The sequence below is a fragment of the Hemitrygon akajei genome, unplaced genomic scaffold (assembly GCF_048418815.1).
Source record: "Hemitrygon akajei unplaced genomic scaffold, sHemAka1.3 Scf000053, whole genome shotgun sequence".
Classification (NCBI taxonomy): Eukaryota; Metazoa; Chordata; class Chondrichthyes; order Myliobatiformes; family Dasyatidae; genus Hemitrygon; species Hemitrygon akajei.
Genome location: NW_027331939.1, coordinates 4,541,554 through 4,565,482, shown reverse-complemented (window position 1 = coordinate 4,565,482; position 23,929 = coordinate 4,541,554). Strand labels below are relative to the sequence as shown.

Genomic DNA, 23,929 nt, shown 5'->3' with positions numbered 1-23,929 from the left:
CAGTCTGATGATCATCAGGTTCCCGTTCTGCCTTAGGTTGATGGAGTGTTAGTTTTTGAAGTCTGATTGGCCGAAACACTGCATTATATTACCGGTAACAAGGAGTCTTTGGACAGTTGCTGTTTGGGCTGTAATCCTTTGAAACTCCGGTGCTCTCAGTGTTTGGGATTTGGGCAAGGTCAGTACTAATACATATGGGACAGGATGTTCCTCCTTCCAAATGAATCAGAAATCTCAAGCATCTGGACATTGATTGTGGGTATGCACCACTTGCTGTGAGATGTGAGGACGATGTGCGAGGCTTCTGGCGTCGGTTAGTGACCGGTTCAGCTGTGTGTCACTGTCAGGTTGTGTCAGGGGATATCATAGTTTTAGATCCAAGTATAATGGACCCGGGGATGAACCTGCCCAGGTTTATAAGGTGTTGAGCGAGTATTTCTGGTCTGGGGTTTCAAACCGTGTTTGGAAATTCCCATTCACTGTCACCTGTCTGTGCGGCAGTGAGAATCTAACGGATTTTATTGCTGGAGATCTGCAATAAAAACTGGAAATGTTTGAAGTATTTCTGACGAAAAGTGTGGACCTGAATTGTCATATTTGCTCCTCTTCCCACTGCTGTTCCTTACCTGCTGAGCGTTTCTGATAAGTCCAGTTTCCTTTTATTACATTCACCCTGGAATGGTTTATATTTCCTGAAATGGACCTGATTAAACCTGGGAATGGAAATGGGTCGTTCTGTGATAGTAGAACAATAAAGAAACTATAGTTTTTTCCTGTGAATTATCCTGGTACCAACTTGCTTGTGAATCCGGGAAATGCTTTCAGTACAGTTGTTGCTAACGAGGATTACATGAATAATAACAGGAATGATCGGCTTTATGTATGAGGAGCATTTGATGGATCTGGACCTGTTCTCAATGGAGTTCAGAGGGATGGTGGGGGAGGTGGGGAGGTGCAGTAAACCTACTGAACGCTGAAAATCCTGTAGACAGTGGACGCGGAGTGTCTGCAATCTGAGAGCAGTCTCAGAGTAAAAGACGCTTCCCTTTAAAACTAAGATGAGAAAATTCTCTGCAGCCAAAGGATGGCTGCTGTGTGGAAATTGGTGGTGGAGGCTGCCCTTTGCGTATATATATGGCAGGTTTAAATATGTTCCTGATTGCTCAGTAGCTTCAGGGTTGCAGAATGAAGGCAGGAATATGATGTTGGAATAAAAATCATGTTTGAATGGTGGAACAGACTCGATGGACTGAATCACCTAATTCTCCTCCTACATCTTGTGTCTGACCATAACTGAACGATGACTCCTTCGTATCCCATATCAGGCATTGGGAAGTGTGAGGGGCAAATTCAGATTTGTTCATTGAGATCGTTATATTCGTCTTCAACATTTAAACTTCGTTAAGCGGAAATATTTTGTTCTCCTTTTATTGTTAATGTGCTTTATTGTCTGTCTGGTTAACATTAGACCTGCGGCGAGAGATTTATTGTAAGAAAAACCGCAGCTGGAAGCAAGCCACGACTGAAAAGTCTGGTCCTTTAGACATTATGTGTCTGTAAAAATGAAGGTAGGAAATAGTTGGAGTGAGACTGAATGTGCCCAGAAGAACCAGTTATGCCTCTGTCAGACCCAGTTGCAATCAATCCAGGTCTGGTAATGTGCTTCCAGCAGCCCAGCCCTTTGAAACCACTCCCATTCCCTCAGTTCAAAGTCTTGCATGTTATGAAGTAGTTTTTCGTCAGTTCTGAGTGGGGAAAGGGAATCAGAGTGGTTTGGTTATACTTGCTATCTTTCAAAAAAATGTAATTGCTTGAGTTTACTTGCTGCAAACTTACCCTGTACAGTCTGAACCCAATTATTCACATAGATGGCAAGTATGAATGGGCGTATCCACAGGCAACGTCACTAAGCATAAGACTCGAGTCCAATAAACAGCCTCTCATCGCCACCCTCTGCTTCCTACCACCCAGCCATTACCAAACTCCGGGGCTCTGTTACAAACACAATGTTAACAGCAAGATTAGACAGTGATTAATATAAAAGAGTTGTTGCTTCCTGAAAGGACGCGTATCCTGTCTGATCCAAAGGGAAAGATCCTCCGTTGTTTACAACTTGATTTGCCCCGGGGCCCATCCTCCTCGGTCATGCTGCATCCACCAAACACACGGTCCCAACCTCCCACCCCCCCAGCACCCCACCAATAGCCCCACATCATTCCTATCGTTCACCCCACAGTCTCACACATGGACAGATCCCCTTCACCCACATCCACCCTCTTAGCGTTGGTGTCATAAGAATATCAGGGCTGCAGCACAGGAGACCCCAGACTCCCCAGATGACAGGCTCAGTCTCGGCCCTTACCCAGTGCAACCGACCTTCGAATTACACAAACCCGAGATCAACACCTTCCTCACCGCCGCCCGATCAGGAGAACCGCCGGCATCTGCTGGGTTCGGCACTGTGCTCTAATATGCAGGAGGTCGCAGCAGCGCCACCTGTTGCAGGACGTGGGCCTGACAATAACACAGAACGTTCGGGTGTCGGTTAATTCACCCTCCAAACTTCACATCAACTCCATCCAACCGACTCTAAGCGAACTTTATCGAACAACAGATATAATCCCTGTCAGCGATTTGCTGTGTGAATGATTCGCTCACTGTTTAGATTGCCGGGAGACCAGGACTGCAGGAACGAGAGCTCTTCTGTTAATTGATTCGAATCTGTTTCTCCAGCTGACAATTCCGGTTTACATTAGTAAAACTGTCGTTTAGGAAAATACTAAACAAGGAGACGCTGCACCGACTGAGCCACCTCAAATCGAATCACCCTGGAAACTCCTCCCCAGAAAAACTGTGGGTTTTGTGACCCAACTCGAGACAAGTACCACACCGCCCACTCTACGGGTAACATGGCAGAGCAGGGCACCTGGCAAGGGACTTTACATCACACAACATTCAATTCAGTGATGAAACACGTTAAGTTTCCTTCGATCGCCTCCTGAAATCATTAAAAACTCGACTAACCTGCCTTTGAATACAAGCGCTCACCCACACGTGACGACATTCTGGTGCCCCCACATAAAACCATAAAACATTGGAGCACAGTTGGGCCATTTGGCCATCTGACGTCACGTGCGCGGCTCCTTACGTCTGAGGGTTTGTTTCTCACTCAGCAGTATTCTCACCTTATTAAGAAATTCCCACTCACTGTCGCCTGTCTTTGAGCAGCTGGAAATTAAAGAAACACTGAAGATGCTGGAGGCCTGAAAACAAATCAGAAATTGTTCAAAGCCATTCCAATGCAGACCTGAACAATGATCATTCCACAAATGATCTTTATGTGTTGAGTGTTTATTTCATTTGCAGCTTTTTAATAAATTATCTTAGAATGTACTAAACGTGAGTTAAGTCTCATGGGAAGTGGAGATGTGTGGAACCGGGGAACTGGGTTGCAAACTATCAGATGGAATTTAATGTAGATAAGTATGGGGTGTTGCACTTTGGCAGGGCAAACTAGGATTCGAATACACAGTGACTGGTAGGGGCTGTGGTGTGTGACGAAACAAATTGACGTGGGAATACAGATCCACAATTATTTGCAGGTAGCTCCAGCGTCGTAAAGAGAGCTTTGGGCATATATTGACATTTATAACTCACTCAGGCTATTGAGAAGAGGAGTTGGGATATTAATACCAAAGTGGTAAAAGACACCGTGAATCCAAATATGCCGAATTGTGTTCAGTTCTAGTCATCTACTTGGAGGAAAGATATCAATAAGCGTGAAAGAGTGCCGGGAAAATTACACGGACGTTTCTGGTATTTCAGGAAAAAATGATCAAACTTGATTCCCTCGAATACAGGAGAATGAAAGGAAATCCAAGCAGGGTTCCAACTTTTTTATGCCATCTGTCCCTACAATTAACTGAGGGGTCCATGGACCCCAGGATGTTGACCCCTGCTAGAGATATACAAAAGTATGATGGTATAAATAGGGTGAATGCAGGTAAGCGTTTGCCCCTCAGGTTGGGTGGGGTCATGGAGTTAGGGCAAAAAGTGAAATATTTAAGGGAAATCTGAGGGCTAACTACTTCACTCAGAGGGTGGTGCGAATGCAGAAACAGCTCCCAGCAGAAGTGAGAGATGAAGGTTCAATTGTAGTACTTGAGATGTTTAGGTAGATACATGGATGAGAAGGTATGGAGGGCTATGGTCTGTGTGCAGGGGGAGGGGACCACACCGAACATGACACGGACTGGATGAGCTAACAGTTCTGTGTCTGTGCAAAAAGATACTCCCTGTCTACTTTATGTATGCCTTTCATAATCTTATAAACCTCTATCAGATCTCCCCTCAGTCCCCACCGCTCCAAGGAGAACAACCCAAGATTTCTACTAAAAACTGGATAAGGTTTGAATCCATTCTGACGAAAGGTTGGGAAACCAAATGTTCTGGATTGCTAAATAGGTCGAGTGTTATAACAGGGAAGCAAGAATACTGTGTTAGAAAAATAATCCTCTATGATTGATTATGGAGCAGACTAGAATGACCGTATCAGCTAATTCTATTCCTATGTATTTTGACTTGTATCTTACACCATGACTGAGCCCTGGTGTGTGTATCCCATCATAAACAAGAGAAAATCTTCAGATGCTGCGAAGCGACACACACAAAATGCTGGAGGAAATCTGCAGGCCGGGCAGCATCTATGGAAGAGAGTAGAGTCGACATGCAGATGCTGTCTGGCCTGATTAGTTCCTCGAGCATTTTGTGTCTGTTCCTTTGTGCCCCATGTGAGGCTTTGTAAAGTGTGAGGGACCGTTCCAGATTTCTTCACTCGGATCATTATTTATGTGTTCAAGATTTAAATTTTGGTTTAATGTTCGGTTCTTCTTTGCATTGTTAACGTGCAAACGTCTCTCTGGTTGAAGTTAGACCTGCAGTGAGAGATTTAATGAAAGAAAAGCCCACAACTGGAAGCAAACCACAAATGAAGACGAGGCAACAGCAACAAGTGGACGAGCCCGAGGACTGAGAGCAGCAACTAGAGAGAATCCTTCTGACTCAGGGTTTCCATTGATTCAATCAGCAGAAAGTTTGGTGAGTCTCTTTTACTCTAACACTAGTCCTTTAGACATTACATTTCTGTACCAAGGAAGGTAGGAAATAACTGGAGCGGGACTGAATAAATGTGAAAGTGCCAGTTATGCCAGTTGCAATCACTCCAGATTTACTAATTGCTGTCAGCATCCCAGCTCCGTGAAGCCACGCACATATCCTCATGTTGTTTGCTCATTTCAAACATCAGTTCTGATGCTTCCTTGCTTGGCTCTGTTACTTTATAATAATCTCAAAACGCGTTGAGAATGTCCTCCCTTTATAAGACGCCACAGTTGTTTCCTGCTGTAGTGATTGCAGAAATGTGGAATTATCATGAACTACAGCAACATATCATTGACTCCTCTGTCTATTGCAAGCTGCAATGATATACTTGCCCTCGAGTATATCGTTGTGCAAGCCTCTGCTAAGATCAAACCCTTTTGCAACCAAATGTCCCAGCACCACATTTTATTGTCCTAATTAGCAAATGCCAACAAATAATTTACATTTACATACCATGTAGTCATCAAGTATTTGTCTACCAATAAATTGTCCGAATCTATGAATCTGTGATTAAGTAGAAATACGTTTTGCAAGGTTCCCATCTGACACTGTACCAAAGGCACGGGTTATATCTGTACCTGAGATGAACAAATGTTCTTGCATCCAGGACTGCTGGAGCTGCCGGGGTCGGTTTAAACTCAGTCGTTGCGGGATGGTATCTAGAGTGTTAGGTCAGATGATGGAGGAGCTGATATTAAGGTAGATGCAACGTTCAGAGAGACTGGAAGTATTGGCTGAGGACAGGGCATCACGTGGTGAAAAGCAGCAACTGTTTCCCCTCCCTCCTCTCACCCTCACTTCCCCTCTCACTCTCCTTTTTGCCGATGTTAATCGCTGATGTGGGGACAATGTATGAGGATTCTGGGATTGGTAAGTGGCACGTTCAGCTGTGTGACCCTATCCCAGATTTTGGACCAGGTAAAATAGATCTGGGGATCACGCTGCTTGGTCTTAAGAGGTATTGAGAGGGATCAGATGTTTGTTTCTGGAGTTTCTTTGGATGCAATGACTGCTCTTCTGAGGAGAGAATGAGATCCCATCCCAGCCCTCGCAGGGAGAGGCTCTGATTAAATGTTTGTAGCAGTAGAGTTGGACCCAGGAGCTTAGTGTTCAAACCGTGTTTAGAAGTTACCCCTCACGGTCACCTGTCTGTTAGTCAATAGTCCTGGGCCTGTGCTCAATGGAGTTCGGAGGGATGGTGGTAGTGGGGGTGGTGCTTGTTTAAGGAAACCTACCGAATGCTGAAAAGCCTGGATACAGTGGACATGAGCGGATGGTTCCATTAGACGGAGAGTGATAGAGGTGTATAAGATGATGAGAGGCGTTGATCGTGTGGATAGGTAGAGGTTCTTTCCCAGGGCTGAAATGACTGACATGAGGGGGCATATGTTTAAGGTGCTTGGAAGTAGGTAGAGAGGAATTTTAGGGGACTTCACATAGAGAGTGGTGAGTGTGGAATGCATTGCTGGCGGCTGTGGTGGCGGCGGATACAAGAGGGTCCTTTAGGAGACTCTTAGATGGGTACATGGAGTAGAGATGTTCACCACTTTCTGGGGGGGGGGGCAAACTGGCGGACTGGTAATCTACAAGTGGGGTTGTGGGACCTTCACACGGAACTGCCGCTTAGCCCCTCTTATTCTGCTCCTCGGGAAGGGAACGGATGAAGCGGTGATGCCGGGACCACACCCATCTTTCATCTTTCCATTATTTGGACAAGGCGGTGAGATCCACATCTATTACGTCCTCTCATTGTAGGTGGGCACATTGTTTTTACTGAGTCCATTCCCCTCCTATGACTCCACCAGTCACCTGATCCTACATGCCAGTTTCATTTTACCTCATATCTGCAGCATCTGCGGGTTTGATTTCAGCCCCAGCGCTTCTCCCCGCACTGATGACGCAACAAACACTGCACATGCTCACTGCTCCTGGGTGGGTGGTGGTTTCGTTTCCATTCTGTTCTGGGACTGTCTGCGTGGTCAGGACACCGCCCCGCCGGGGCAGACAGCGGGTGGGGGGGTCAAGGATCACCAGCACAGGGCGAATTATATGAAGCACGAGGCAGGGTAAAAGGAAATATTACAGCTTTAATTTCATTGTTAAAGAATGCTGCCAAGTTACTCTTGGTTCTAATTAAACTCAGCAATATGTAGAGCTTTGTTATTCGCGTTTTCGGTTATTTTTGGTGAGGCACTTATTCAGTAACAGTGTTGCATGTTTTATTTTTCGTTCTCTGATCACTGCCCCTCCGTGAAGATAAAAGTGGCTTCAGGAGAAGATGTAACAGATTGACAGTGAGGCAGAGAGGGTGTTGGGGGAAGGATGTTGTGAACATTGACTGTGTGGACTATATTGGAATGAAGAGAAAACTAATAAATATGCCATTCCAACCACAACCTATTTCAGCTGCTACCTTCCGGGAAACGGTACCGCATCATAAAAGCCAGGACCAATTGGCTCTGGGATAGCTTCTTATACCAGGCCCTCAGACTGATGAACTCATGCTGATTTGAGTGTACCCTATATTACATCGACTGTTCTATTTAATATGAATTATTATGACTCACTATGATTGCACATTTACATGGAGATGTAACGTAAACATTTTTACTCCTAATTGTGTGAAGGATGTAAGAAATAAAGTCAATTCAGTCAATTATATTCCTGCCATTTCTGGCACAAACAACTTGAAATCAGTCATTTTGAGCATTATTTAAAATAAAAAAGGGGAATTACTGGAAATTCTGGGAGAACTTCAGACTCCCAGATGACCACATCTGCACCAGGTGCCCCTAGCTGCAGCTCCTCAGAGAATGAACTGCAGCTACATCTCGATGTTGTTTGCCTCATGCGGGAGGCTGAGGAAGTTCAAAACTAACGAGTAAACTCCAAGATCTCCTTGTGCAATTGGATCCTGGATTTCCTCACCTCATTGCCTCCTTGTGCAACTGGATCCTGGACTTCATTGCTTATAGATAGATAGATACTTTATTCATCCCCATGGGGAAATTCAACATTTTTTTTCCAATGTCCCATACACTTGTTGTAGCAAAACTAATTACATACAATACTTAACTCAGTAAAAATATGATATGCATCTAAATCACTCTCAAAAAGCATTAATAATAGCTTTTAAAAAGTTCTTAAGTAGTTTTCTTAAATGCATTGAGTCCTAACCCCGGCATTTTAACATATCTTACTCCTGGCGGTTGAATTGTAAAGCCGAATGGCATTGGGGATTATTGATCTCTTCATCCTGTCTGAGGAGCATTGTATCGATAGCAACCTGTCGCTGAAACTGCTTCTCTGTCTCTGGATGGTGCTATGTAGAGGATGTTCAGGGTTTTCCATAATTGACCGTAGCCTACAAAAGCGTGGCAAATGTCTTGCGAAACGGTTTCCTGCAGAGGTTGGGGAATATGTGGAGGGACCTGCCAGAGGAAGTGGATGAGGCTGGCACAATTGTATGATTGCAGAAGCAGTTGGGATGTGTTGATGAAGTGAAGAGGCCGGGGCTGAGATGGTCCCATCTCTGTGGCGCTGGTCGGCTTTGTCTCATTGGCCTGAAAGGTCTGTGTCTGTGCTCTCTTCCTCTGTGACTCTATCAGTAGGATGCGCAAGATATCACTGGACAAACATACGTACATGGTGTGGTCGTTCATGTTACTGGGGAATGTTTGGTCCCTAAGCCGATTGCTGCTCTGATATATGGGATGGAGATACTGACATATTTACAAAGTAATTGTTCACCCTCACTATCTGCTTGTTGTGTAATTCAGGGTATCAGCAGCAAGTGGAGCTCTCCTGCACCGGGACCAAAGTGTAAATAAGAAGAAACAATCAACAATCAACAGTCAGAATCGAAATGGACACAGGTATGATCGCTGGGATTTTTTATAATATCTGATATTGGTGCGCAATAATTCAGATGAAGAAACTTAAACAGATGCTAACAGGGCAGAGAAATGTTTCATCAAACAGTGTAATTGAATCCGTTGGTAAAGCGGCCTTGAGTAATCCATCAATCCAACAGTTCCAGCACAGAGACCTGGTACCGGTAATGGTCGAATCACTCAGCTCACCGCGCAAAGCTTCACCTGAGTGAAGCAGGCAGAAAGTTCAGAATAATGTGGTTGTGAGTGAAACACAGACAGGAATGTGACAGTGGCCTTGGGGGTGATGAACGGCCCAGGGAAGTGTCATGGCCGGTTCTGATGTGAAAGGTGCTTCCAACTTTCATTTCTTAAATCTGGTGCCAGGGGATTGGAGCATTACCAGGAATTCTGGGATTGAGCGATGCAAGTATAGTTCAGGTCGTGGAAGGGCACTTTTGGTGTTGATGCACAGTGGAGATGTGGGGAACCTCCTGGAGTCTGTTTTCTGTTGTTGAGTTAGAGAATGTTTCCAATGGGTGAAATAGTCCAGGGAACAGCTCATTGTAACTAAGTCGCTCTTACAGAGTTAGTCTGTTATAATATTTTAATGCACTAATGAACATGAGATTCCGCTGATGCTGCAAATCCAGAGCAACACACAAACTAAATGCTGGAGGAATTCAACAGGTCAAGTAGTATGCATGGGAATAAACAGTCTTTTTTTTTTTTGGCCGAGATCCTTCTCCAGGACTGGCCAAGGAAGGGCAGCTCTCATGGAGGTTCTCAGCCAGTTTGGAAAGTCCATGTAACGGGCTGTACAACTACTCCCGATGCATAGTCACAGAAAAGAACGCAGCACAAGTGGCGAGGACCAAGAAAGAGAAGTGAGTAGGTGGACTGGACAATATTCAGGGATGTTCGAATCTGAATGAATACACCACAGTTGTCACCGATTTCATTAAGACCTGTTTGGATGAGTGGGTACCATCGAGAACATTTCATAAATACCCAAATCAAAAGCTGCAGATGAACTAAGGGATTTAAACTTTGCTAAACTCTACCGGTTTAGAAAATATCCTATGCTTGTGTTCCTTCTGAGTGCATACCCATACACTTTGCTAACTCTGTATTGTCTGCCATTTCTTTGTCTATTCTCCTAATCTCTCACAGTAAGTCCATCTGCTGCCTCCCTGATACCTGAATACTCCCCGCCCCTTCACCAATCTTCATATTATCTGAGAACTTGGTCACAAAGCCATCAATTCCATCATTGACATATAACGTAAACAAAAGAAGTCCCAACACAGACGCTTGTGGATCACCGGCAGCCAACAGGAAAAGGCTCCCTTTGCTCCCATTCTGCGCCACCTGCCAATCAGACTGTCCGCTACGCATGCTAATATCCTTCCTATAACGCCATGGGCTCTTATCTTGTTTAGCAGCCTCATGTGCTGCACTTTGTCAAAGATCTTCTGAAAATCCAAGTATGCAACATCCACTGATTATCCTTTCTCTACCCTACTTGTTATTTCCTCAAAGAATTCCATCAGATTTGTCAGGCAAGATTTTCCGTCCAGGAAACCATGTTGACTTTGGCCTATTTTCCCACATGTCTCCAGGTACACCGAAACCACATTCTCAAAAATCGGTTCTAACATCCTCCCAACCACTGAGTCAGGCTAACTGGCCTATATTTCCCATTCTTCTGTATCCAACCCTTTGGAAGAGTGGAGTTTTCCAGTCTTCCAGTGTTACTCCGGAATCTAGTGAGTATTGAATGATCAGTACGTATCCATCCACAATCTCCTTTTGTTCCGGAGTACAAACTATCACTCGGAGCTGCAGTAACTGGGTCACTGATACTGCCTGCTGCTGAACGCCGACAGCATCATATTAAAACATAATACCTTTGCTATTATAATCTTCTGTTAGTAAATACAATCAGAAGTATTTTTTAATATTCATTCTGCATATTCATAGTAAGTATATTACCAAAAGTTTTAAAGTGCCATCCAGTTATTAGGTCTAGAGCAATGGTTAGTGTGTGCCGCTGTCTTTTTTTTTTTCAAAAACCGACGAAATGTTGCTTGAAAATTTCTACAGATGTATCATAGAGGGCCTATAAATTGGCTGCATCAACATCTGTTATGGAGGGGCAACCGCATAAGATCAGGGGAAAGCTGCATTTCCATCTTGGAGGACACTCCTCCATCATTGAGGACAGCATCAAAAGGTGATATCTAAAAAGACCTTCTCCATCATTAAGAACTCCCATCACACTCTTGTCCTTCCATCAACAAGGAGGGACGGGAGCCTATGGACACATACTTAAAGTTTTAGGAACAACGTCTCCTCTGTCATCACTGGAATAGTCAGTGTTAATTCTCAGATTGAGAGGAACCATAAAGGTAATCCAATATATCATTAGCTGGCCAACCTTGTATCAGTGGGAGAGAAATTAGTGGTGAGTCATCCGAGTGCTACATTCTCCTTGTATCTGTAATAGAATAGACTTATTAGAGATGTTCAGCATGAGTACAGCACACTGGGCTGTGTTCTGTACACTTGACTGATAATTTGGAGGCGGACTGCTGAAGGGAGGACAGCAAAGTGCAAGACCCTGAGGAGAATTGCCGTTCAGACAGATGTACCAGAGCACATCACCGCAAATGAGGCAATATATAAATAGTCAGATCGTAAAGTCGATTTACAGCATAGGTCGGGGATTGAGTACTGACATGGAAAGGTCATGCTGTAGCTGTAGGGAACTTTGTTCAGGGCCCAACTGCAGATTGTTTGCAGTTCTCTTTTGTGGAGTTTCCTGACAAGGTGCAGAGAAATGCTGTCTGGATTACAGAGTGTCAGATATAAGGACAGATCGGACAAGCTTGTATGTCTTCCCTTACAGTGTCGGGGGCTGATGTCGGAGATATAAACCTGAGAGGCATCTCTTACATGGACAGTCAATCACTTACTCAGGAACGAAGTGTCAAAACCAGAGGGCACGAGATCATGTGCGGGGGGATTGTGCAAAGGAGATTTACAATGCAGGTTTTCCATTGAGACTCATCAGTGCCTGGAACGCGCTGCCAAGGAGGTGATGGTATCAGAAGCGATTGCAGCGCTTAAGGGGCATTCATATAGGCAGATGGACAGGCAGAGACCGGAGCTATATAGACCATGACCGTGTAGGTAGGATTGTTTCACCTTGACTTCATTGTCGACACAGCCATGGAGTTCCGAAGGGTCTGTTCCTGAGCTGTACTGTTCTGTGTTCTATGCCTGTTCACAGATCTGAATTCCGCTTTCTCCACCTTCCTGTCAAATTGTGACGATCACCAACTGTTCCAGTTGACGAGATTCTACATGGAGCGACTGGAGCAGGCGATTGAAGAGGGTGTGGAGGATCTCAGCTTCATGTTAACAGGCGAGGATCACTTCACCGGACGAGAGTATCACGTAAGTGGAAAGGACACCAACAGATTGAGTGTAGATGCTTCAACAGACTGACAGAAACGGTGTAAACAAACAGGTCTGAGTGAGTCAACAAGCCAGACCAGGGCTGCAGCCAGGCTGAGCCTTTACCTGGCAGATACAAAATGTGACTAGGGTCTCTCCAGTTATCTGAATAGATTCATTTTTAGTTGGATTAGGATATAGTCAATGATTGAAAGCTGAATGTTAGTGATGTGACATGTGATGGGTGCTGCCAATGGACAGAGAAAGGTTTTATTTTAATCTGTCTAATTTCCCAACATGTTTCCAATGCTTGACATCAGCGACCATGCAACAGTGTTGCCTTGAAGACTCCTGAGATCGCACAATCCATAGAGATTATTTTCTTTCTCCATCCATGTCTGAGATTAGCCTTCACCTGTCAGTGGATCCCACGGAATCACTTGAACAGACAGAACTTGACTAATGTCTCTCCTTAGAACTACTAACCCTATTTCATTTGATCAAATATCCCATCATGTCTCATGATTCAGTTACCTTCAATTCCTTGAGACAGTTCCAGTTTGAGTTTGTAATTGCTACAGCATGTATTATTAACACTGATGATTGAAAATTAGAATCATTGAAAATATTCCCAATACCCACAGCGAACATTGAATTACCTAGGCACACACACTTGTTGCCACCAAGACTGAATTTTAACAAAGAGACATAAATTGTAGCTGACCAGTACATTTCCCATGAGACAGCTGACTGTTTCACTTCAAACTTCCCGCTCTGCATTGCTGCCAGTTGGCTTTGGTCTCACACACAAGCATAAAATTCCTGCTCCTCACTGCCAGTTCCCAGCTCTAGGCTAACGCCGGACCCTCATGAATCCCGACAGTGAATTCGGAACCTGCTGCAGTTCACCCGAGCTTTACCACGGAAAAAACTGACAGTGACCCTGTCATAGTCCGATCCAGTCATAGTAATCGAACTCCACAGTATAGCGCTGGGTACTTCGGCCTATCTAGTCCACATCGACCGAGTAACCTGCTTAACCCCATTGATCTGCACCCGGACTGGAAATCCCAGCCAAATTGCCTTTAAATGCGGAAATCGAATGCACATGCTCCACTTCTGATGGCAGCACGTTCCACACTCTCACCAGCCTCTGAGCAAAGAAGTACCCCCTCATATTCCCTTTCACCTTTCATCTTTAACCCATGACTTTTAACTCTAGTCGCACTCAAACTCAGTAGTAAATGTCTGTTTGCATTTATCCTTTTCTATACGTTTTATACAATTGTATACCTCTATCAAATCTCTCCTCATTCTCCGACACTCTAGTACTAAAGTCCTAATCTATTCAGACTTCCTCTGCCTCTCATGTTCACAAATCCTTGCAAATTTTCTCTGCACTATTTAAATTTTATCTATAGGACGGTGCACACCATAATCTAAGTTACACCATAGCAAAATCTTATTCAATTTCAACATAATATCCCAACTTCTGCATTCAATAATTTAATATAAAAGTCCTATGTCATAAAATATCTCTGTACAACCCAAGCTTCTCTCATGAATCCAATGTCTAAAGAATTTATTTCCACAGTCTTGAATACCAAACGACTGAAGCTTCTTGACCAGGCTCCCATGAGAGACTTGCTGAAGTCCATGTAAATATCATTCACTGCCTTACCTTCAGTACTTTCTTGGCAACTTCCTCGAGAAACCATATGATGGGTTAGACAGGATCTGCATGCACAAATCAGTGTTGACTATCCCGAATCAATCCTTGCCCATCCAATACTCATATCCAGTCCCTCAGAATATCTGCCAATAACTTTACCAACACTGGTGTTAGGCTCACCAAACTGTAATTCCCTGCCTTATTCTTACAGCATTTTCAATCAGCAGAACAACATTAGCTAACCACTAATCATCCAGCACCTCTTGTTTTAAATACCTTTACTGGGGTTCCTGCGATTTTTGCAGTAGCCTCAAACAAGGTATGAAGGAAAACCCTGGGGATTTATCCTGCCTTATCTGCCTCCGGACATCAAAAACCTCCTCCTCTGTAATCTGTATAGAGTCCATGATTTCACTGCTGTTTCTCCTCACTCTAAAGATGCTGTATGTCTCTTGAGTAAATATAACTGCAAAAAAGTCAATTTCAAATCTCCCTCACCGACTTCAGCTTCATGCATAAATGTCCACTCTGCACTTCAAAAAAAAACAATTCTGTCCTCTGGTATACTTTTGTTCTGAATAGATTTGTTGAACGGTCTGGTGTTCTCCTTTTCCTTATCTGCTAGTGCAATCTCATGCCGTTCTTCAGCCCTTCTGGTTCCCTCCATTAGTAACTCTGGAAGTATTTATACTGATCCAGTTCCTCATTTGTATTTTCCTGCCTATACTTGTTGTGTGCTCCTTCTTCTTCACAATATCTAAATATTGCCTTTTATTCAGTCAGGAACATTCAAACTATTTTCTTGAGGTCATTTATACATTTGAACTCGGTAGTCTCAAAATATCAGTTTTGAAGTCCTCACAATTATCAAGCACAGCTGTGCTCGAAAACAGCCTGTTCCAATCCACATTCATCAGATCATTTCTGATACAATTAAAATTGGCCTTTTCTCCAATTTAGAATCTAAACCTGAGGACCAGAGCTACCCTTTTCCATAATGATCGTTAAACTAATGGCATTATGATCACCAGATCCGGTGTTTTCCTGCACAGAACTCCGTTATCTGCCCTGTCATGTACCCTAACAGAATTCCTGTACCCACTGTCTATAGGTATGACCTCAATTTATTGATCACGGAAAATTCCTTGAACGCCTTTGACCAACAATATCCCATCAAGCCCTTTAAATTATGGATGTCCCGGTCAATAAATGGGAAGTTACATCTACCTGGTATCATAACCTTGTAATTGCCCGTGATTTCCCAACAAATTTGATCCTCTAAATCCCATTGGCTATTGGATGCTCCATAATATAATCCCATCACTTCCTTAATGTTCAGTTTCAGCCATATATTCAGATTCAGATCCAGTTTATTGTCATTTAGAAACCACAAATGCAATGCAGTTAAAAAATGAGACAACGTTTCTCCAGAATGATATCACAAGAGCACATGACAAAACAGACTACACTAGAAAATCCACATAACGTTTGGCAATCCCCAATCCAGAGTCCGGAGAGGCTGCTGCGTATTAATATCGCACTACCGTCATAGCGCGTTCCCCGGAAAGGAGCTCCAAACTCACCAGACAAATCAAGACCAAAAACTAAAGCTACAAGTCCTGCAAAATAACACATAGTTATAACATATGGTTACAACAGTGCAAACAATAGCATAAATGATTAAAAATAGACCATGGGCACAGTAAAAATAGTCCAAAGATGTTAAGGGACTATAAGTACAAAATAAATCACCACACAGTTTCCACAAGTTCCCAGGGTCCGGACAGACTCGCCATCCCACGCCGGTGGCAGAAGTGAGTACCCCCGCTATGGACTTCCAAGGTGCCGCCCGACGCAGCCTCGCAGACGCAGCACACAATGGAAGCTCCGTCGAACCCAGCCTCGCAGACGCAGCACACACCGAAAACGACCTGACCGCAGCGGACCCTAAGTCCGTCGAACCTCCGAGCCGACGACCATCCTCTCCGGCACAGCTTCTCCGAGCTCCATCCTCTGCCAAGCGTATTAAAACGGCCCCGCCAACGGCCATCAGCAACGCGACCCCGAGGACTGGGGGCCTGTTCTTCCCAGCAGAGTCCCGGACCTCACAGCAGCAGCAGCAACGAAGAAGGTCTTCCCGGAGAATTCCCGATGTTTCTCCATGCTTCCACGTCCATTTTCAATCGATTATGATTGAGCACGGCAACCCACTTCACAAATATAGCTTTAGTGGATGAGCTCTCCTGTCTGTCCTGTCTGAGCAATGTCAGGACATTTTCCCTGGCTAGTTATGCAGACTCCCTCCCCCTTCTTTAGATAGATAGATAGATAGATAGATAGATAGATAGATAGATAGATAGATAGATAGATAGATAGATAGATAGATAGATAGATAGATACTTTATTCATCCCCATGGGGAAATTCCAACTTTTTTCCAATGTCCCATACACTTGTTGTAGCAAAACTAATTACATACAATACTTAACTCAGTAAAAAAAATATGATATGCATCTAAATCACTATCTCAAAAGCATTAATAATAGCTTTTAAAAAGTTCTTAAGTCCTGGCGGTAGAATTGTAAATCAATCCCGCTCTATCAAATTGTCTCACACTCAAGGGAACCCTGGAAGTCCTGCACCTCCTCCAGCGAAATCACATCAGTGGTTACAATTCAACGTGCTGATCCATGCTCTAAACTCATCTGCCTTTCCTACAATACTCCTTGCATTGAAATCATACACATTTTGGAGCATTTGTTTCACCACGTTCTTCCTTCAGATTCCTGACTTTGTATGCCGGATTAACAACATCTTTCCCACATAACTGCTGAACTACCCACTCGGGCTCTTCATCCCACTGCAACTTTAGTTTAGCACCAACGCAGTGTTAACCACCCTTCCAGCAATGGTATCAGTCCCCCTCCAGTTTAGGTGCAAAACCATCACGTCTGTCCAGGTCCCATCTTCCTTGGAAGAAAGCCCAATCATCCAAACACCTGAAGCCCTCCATCATGTACCATCTCATCAGCCACACTTTATACTGTATTATCGTCCTATTTCAGGCTCACTAGCATGTGGTACGGGTAGAATTCTGAGAACCTTGGAGGTCTTGCACTTTAACCTATCTCCTACGTCTATGAATTCCTCTGCAGCACCTCTTCACGCTTCCTACCCTGTTATTGGTACCGACGTGAACCCTGACCTATGACTGTACTCCCTGCGTTAAAAATGTTTCAGACTCGACGCAAGATGTCCCCGAACTTGGCAATCCATCATCCAGAAACCATGTTCTCGTCAACAGAATCTCCAGTCTGGCCTATTGGCAATCGAATTCCCTGTCAGTGCAGCTCACCTCTTCTCACCCTTTCTGCGTCACAAAGCCAAACTCAGTGCCAGAGACATAATCTCTGTGACTTTCCTCTGCTCAGCTTACTGAAATAGTAAGTCAATATATACCCGTTATAGAGGGGTTTCCTGCAGGGTCTGCCTTTCCGATTTCCCAATCTTGACAGTCACCCAGTCAAACTCTCAGCCAACTCTATGATCTTGGATTCATCCAGCTCCAGCTGAAATCCCTGAGCACAGTGTGTAAGGAGCTGCATTTCTTGCGGGTGTAGTTGTCAGGGACACTGGCGGTCTCTCTGCCCTGCCACACCCTGCAAGAGCAATTCACTCTTCCGTCTGCCTTTCCCATTGTTCTAACTGTGAATAAAGAAGGGGTAAAAAATAGGAACCAAACTCTCACTGAAGCCTCCGCTTCTCCTCACTAACACAAAATCTCAACTCCCCACTCTATCTCTAGGTCTCTCACACTGTACCTTCTCTGCTTAAACCTTGCCAAGTGGATAATTCCCCCACAATCCCTGGCATGCAGAATGTCCCGACTGATCCCGCTCACACTTAGACCCCCTCCAATTCGCCTATCAACCCCGACCAGGAGTTGAAGATGCCATTGTCTACCTGCTGAACCGTGTCTACACACACCTGGACAAGCCGCTGAGCACTGTGGGGGTAATGTTTTTTGACTTCTCCAGTGCGTTCAACACCGTCCGCTCTGCTCTGCTGGGTGAGAAGCTGACAGTGATGCAGATGGATGCTTCCTTAGTGTCATGGATTATTGATTACCTGTCTGGCAGACCACAGTACGTGAGTTTGCAACACTGTGTGTCAGACAGAGTGGTCAGCAGCACAGGGGCTCCACAGGGGACTGCCCTGTCTCCCTTTCCCTTCACCATCTACACCTTGGACTTCAACTACTGCACAGAGTCTTGCCATCTTCAGAAGTTTTCTGATGACTCGGCCATAGTTGGATGCATCAGCAAGGGAGATGAGGCTGAATACAGGGCTATGGTGGGAAACATTGTCACATGGTGTGAACAGAATCATCTGCAGCTTAATGTGAAAAAGACTAAGGAGCTGGTGGTGGACCTGTGGAGGGCTAAGGCACTAGTGACCCATGTTTCCATCCAAGGGGTCAGTGTGGACATGGTGGAGATTTACAAATACCTGGGGATACGAATTAACAATAAACTGCACTGGTCAAAGAACACTGAGGCTGTTTACAGGAAAGTTCAGAGCCATCTCTATTTCCTGAGGAGACTGGGGTCCTTTAACATCTGCCGGACGATGCTGAGGATGTTCTACAAGTCTGTGGTGGCCAGTGCTATCATGTTTGCTGTCGTGTGCTGGGGCAACAGGCTGAGGGTAGCAGACACCAACAGAATCAACAAACTCATTCGTAAGGCCAGTGATGTTGTTGGGGTGGAACTGGACTCTCTGACGGTGGTGTCTGAAAAGAGGATGCTGTCCAAGTTGCATGCCATCTCGGACAATGTCTCCCATCCACTGAATGATGATGTATTGGTTAGGCACAGGAGTACATTGAGCCAGAGACTCATTCCACCGAAATCCAACACTGAGCGTCAAAGGAAGTCATTCCACCCTGTGGCCATCAAACTTTACAACTCCTCCCTCGGAGAGTCAGACACCCTGAGCCAATAGGCTGGTCCTGGACTTATTTCCTCTTGGCATGATTAACTTATTATTCTTTAATTATTTATGGTTTATATTGCTATATTTCTGCATTATTCTTGGTTGGTTCGGTTGTAACGAACCCCAATTTCCCTCGGGATCATAAAGTACGTCTGTCTGTCTGTCTTTAAAAAACGCTTTCCCCCGCTATGAATACCTAAATGGCTGTTAGTGATCTGTGGCGAGCAGAATGTGCTGAGTCATTACATATTCAGGGTAGATTTGAACCCTCAATATATTCCCCATTGTTCATTACAGAGCGTGACTGAGCTCGCGGAGAAGGGAAACCGAGCGGGCGCTTCCAAACTCCTCCTGGATCTGGTGATGGAGAAGGGCTCCGAGGCCCGGAGGGTGATGTGGGAATCCTTTGTGAAACTACATCACCATTTACCGAAGCTGAGCAGAATATTGAATGAAATACGGGAACGTGGTACGGTGAACAATACACTGTATGTTACAGATGTAAATGCTGATGAATTTACAGTATTACACAGAACAGACTTCATGCAGGTTAATCTGTTTGAACAGGTGACGGCCAGTTCGCCTTCATGGACACTGAGCGGGGTTTATCTGAAGTGCCCGCAGATCTGAAAGGTAAGCGATAGACCGGAAATCTCAATGTCTTTATTTCACTCTGTCTTTAGCCGACTGTTTAGAGACTGTCAGAGACTTGTTTTTTGTTGCTGTGGCTTGAGGCCAGGTAACCATTTGCATTTGACACAACACCAGGCACCTTGTGGGCCTGGGGCTGTGCACTCAGAAGCCTCTATAAGTTTCATAAACAGACAATCCCGTCGGTCACAGAGGAAGGCTCAATGTTCCCCGTTCTCTAGCGCTGAATATCAGATGATTTGACAAATCTGAAGGCAAACCGTTCCAATTGGAACATCCAACTCCAGCTTCAAACCTCCTTTCCAAAGTGGAGCCTAGCTTTGCAGTGATTCCTCCATAAATCCACAGGACATGGGAGGAGCAGTAGGCCATTCAGCCCACCGAGTCTAATCTGTTCTGGCAGTCCATCATAGCTGATCCCAGATTTCCCCCAACCTTATACACCTGCGTTCTTGCCATTTAATGCCCTGACCAATTAGGAACTTCTGCCTCTTAAATATTCCCATGGACTTGGCCTCCACTGCAGTCTGTGTCAGAGAATTCCAGAGATTCATTAGTCTCTGGATGAAAAGGTCCTCCCTAGCTGTTCTAAAGAATCGCCCCTCTATGTGCTCTCTAGTTCTGGACACACCCACCACAGAAATGATCTTCTCCACATCCACCCTATCTGGTCCTTTCAACATTCGGTAGATTTCAAAGAGATCCACACCCCCCCCCACACACACACACATTCATTTAAATTCCACTGAGTACAGGCCCAAAGTTGCCAAAAAGCTCCTCAGATGTTAACCCGTTCATGACCGGAATCATCCTCATGAATCTCTTCTGGTCTATCTCCAATGACAGCATACATCTTCTAATTATGGGGCCTAAAATTGTTGACAGTACTCCAAATACGGCCCGACTACAGTCTTATAAAAGTTCAATATTATCTCCTTGCTTTTGTGTCGATTCCCCTGGAAATAAATGCAAACATTGAATTTGTCGTCTTTAGCACTGACTCGAACTGTAAATTAACCTTCTGGGAGTCTTGTTCGAGGACCTTTAAGTCCCTCTGCACCTCTGATATTTGGACCATCTTCCCATTAAGATAATGATCTGCACTAGAGTTCATTTTACCAAAATGCATGATCATGCATTTCCCAAAACTGCTTTCCATCTGCCACTTTTTTTGTCCATTCTTCCAAAATGTCTAAGTCCTGCTGAAATTGCATTACTTCCTCGGCACTACCTACCCTTCCACATATAGAAACATAGAAACATAGAAAGCCTACAGCAAAATGCAGGCCTTTGGGCCCACAGAGTGGTGACGAACATTTCCCTACCTTAGATATCACTAGGGTTACCCATAGACCTCTGTTTTTCTAAGCTCCATGTACCTGTCCAGGAGTCTCTTAAAAGAGTTTATCTTATCCGCTTCCGCCACCGCTGCTGGAAGCCCATTCCACGCACTCATCACTCCATACGTTAAAAACTTACCCCTATCATCACCTCTGTACCTACTTCCAGCACCTTAAACCTGTGCCCTCTTGTGGTAACCATTTCAGCCCTGGGAGAAAAGTCTCTGACTATCGACACAATCAATGCCTCACATCACCTTATACACCTCTATCAGGTTACCTCTCATCCTCCGTCGCTCCAAAGAGAAAAGGCTGAGTTCACTCCATCTGTTTTTATAAGGCATGCTCCCCAATTCAGGCAACATCTTTGAAATCTCTTCTGCACCCTTTCTATAATTTTCACATCCTTTCTGTACTGAGGCGACCAGAACTGAGCACAGTACTCCGTGGGGTCTGACTAGGGTCCTATATAACTGCAACATTACCTCTCGGCTCCTAAATTCAATTCCACAATTGATCAAGGTCAATGCCACTTATGCCTTCTTAACCACAGTGTAAACCTGCGCAGATGCTTTGAGAATCCTATGGACTCGGACCCCAAGATCTCCCTGATCCTCCACACAGCAAAAAGTCTTACCATTAATATATTTGTATCATCCGCAAACTTTGCCACAAATTTATCAAATCCATTATCCAAACTATTGGCAAAGAATGTGAAAATCAGCTATCCTAATACTAACCCCTGAAAAACACCACTAGCCACAGGCAGCCAACCAGAAAAGACTCATTTTATTCCCACTCACTGCTTCCTACCTGCCAGCCATTCTGCAACCCATACCAGTATCTTTCCTGTAACACCATAGGATTTTATGTTGTTCAGCAGTCTCATTTGTGGCACCTTATCAAATGCTTTCTGAAAATCAATGTAAATGACATCCGCTGACTCTCCTTGTCTTCCTTATGTGTTAATTCCTCGAAGAACAGATTTGTCAGGCAAGATTTCCTTTCACAGAAACCATGCTGACTTTGACCTATTTCACAATTAGTTTCCAAGTACCTTGGAACCGCAACTTTAATAAGAGACTCCAACACATCCCCAACCTTTGAGGTTTGGCTAACTGACCTATTATTTCCCTTCTTTTGCCTTCTTCCTTTCTGAAATAGATATATTTCCATTCTTCCAGTCCTCTGGGACCATGCCAGAATCATGTGATTCTTAAAAGAGCAATGTAACAGTTATCTTTTCAGCAAACTCTCTCGGGACCCTGAGATTTAGTCCACCTGTCCCAGGCGACTTATCCAACTTAAGGCCTTTCAGTTTGCCTAGCACTTTTTCTTTAGTAATAGCAATGTCACTCACTCCTGCTTCCTGTCACTCGGGGAACACTGCACACTACTCGTGTCTTCCACAGTCAAGACAAATGCAAAGTACCCATTAAGTACATCTGACATTTCTCTGTCCCCCATTACTCTCTCACCGGCATCATTTTCCGGTGTCCAATATCAAGTCTTACCTACGTTTTACTCTTTATATAAATAAAAAGTGCTATTATCCTGCTTTATATTATTGTCTTGTCTGTCATCATATTTCGTCTTTTTCTTGTAGCTTTGTTAGTTGCCTTTTGTTGGATTTTAAAAGATTTCCCTTCATCAAACTTTCCACTCACTTTTGCTAACATATCTCCTTTCTTTGTCTTTTATGCAGTCCTTAACTTCCTTTGTCAACCACAGTTGCCTCCCCCGCCACTTGAGAAATTCTTTCTCTGTGGACCATATCTATCCTGCGCTTCATGAACTATTCTCAGAAACTTCAACCATCTCTGCTCTGTCGTCATGCCCACCAGTATCCTTTCTATTCCACCTGGGAAAGCTCCTCTCTCATGCCTCCAAAATTCACATTATTCCATTGTGATACTGATACATGAGTCATGCTTCCCTCTCTCAAACTGCAGTATGAATTCAATCAAATTATGATCACTGCCTCCTAAGGGTTCTTTTACATTAATCTCCCTCATAAGATCTGGATTATTACACAACTCCTAATCAAAGATAACCTTGCCTTGAGCAGTCTCAGGGACAAGTTGCTCTAAAAAGTAATCTCATAGGTATTCTATAAATCCCCTCCCTTGCGTTCCTATTCCTTAAGTTTGTTTGATTTTCTTCTTCCCATTACCTATTAAAGTTCCCCCATTACAATTGTGTCATTACCCTTATTACATGCCTGTTCCAGCTCCCTTTGCTATCTCAACACCACATCTTGGCTACTATTTGGTGGGCTGTACTATATATAATTCCCATAATGATTTGTTTAACCCTTGAAATTTTTATCTCTAACCACAAAGATTCAACATTCTCTGACCAAATGTAACCTCTTTCTAAAGATGCAATTCCATCTCAAACCAATAGTACCACACCACCGCCTCCGTCGCCCTTTCTGTTCTTTCGATACAAAGTATATCCTTTGATGCTAAGCTCCCATCTATGGCCTCCAGTGAGCCCAAAACATCACACAGACCAATCTCCAATTGCGCCAAGAATTCATATACCTTTTTCATAATGTACCTTCAGTTCTGCATCTGCGCCCTTTTGAGTTTTGCCTCTGTGACATCAAAGGGTATGGGGTGAAAACAGGGAGTGTGGATGACTGGATGAAGTGGATCAGCCTATGATTGAATGACGGAGCAGATTCAATGTCCGAATAGCCTAGGTCTTCTCCTATATCGTATGGTCTTATGGTAGAATTCAACACTTTGCTATGTCGGCATCTGAACGCAATCAT

The 23,929-nt window shown here is 44.2% G+C and overlaps 2 protein-coding genes across 3 annotated transcripts in view; one reads left to right on the top strand and one right to left on the bottom strand.

The window, feature by feature from the left end:
- LOC140721274 (uncharacterized) overlaps positions 1–23,929 on the bottom strand; it is a 349,814-nt gene that overhangs the window by 211,612 nt on the left and 114,273 nt on the right. The gene's annotated exons all lie outside the window — the stretch shown is intronic.
- Positions 1–23,929, top strand: part of LOC140721247 (NACHT, LRR and PYD domains-containing protein 3-like) — a 32,956-nt gene that overhangs the window by 2,227 nt on the left and 6,800 nt on the right. The window contains exons 2-6 of one of the 2 annotated variants that reach the window (XM_073036096.1): positions 4,929–5,097; positions 8,940–9,035; positions 12,328–12,494; positions 19,457–19,628; positions 19,727–19,792. In XM_073036096.1, coding sequence (XP_072892197.1) covers positions 9,026–9,035; positions 12,328–12,494; positions 19,457–19,628; positions 19,727–19,792 — 415 coding nt within the window. In that variant the 5' untranslated portion in view covers positions 4,929–5,097; positions 8,940–9,025. The remainder of the gene's footprint in view (positions 1–4,928; positions 5,098–8,939; positions 9,036–12,327; positions 12,495–19,456; positions 19,629–19,726; positions 19,793–23,929) is intronic. The other variant, XM_073036097.1, reaches the window with a different exon arrangement.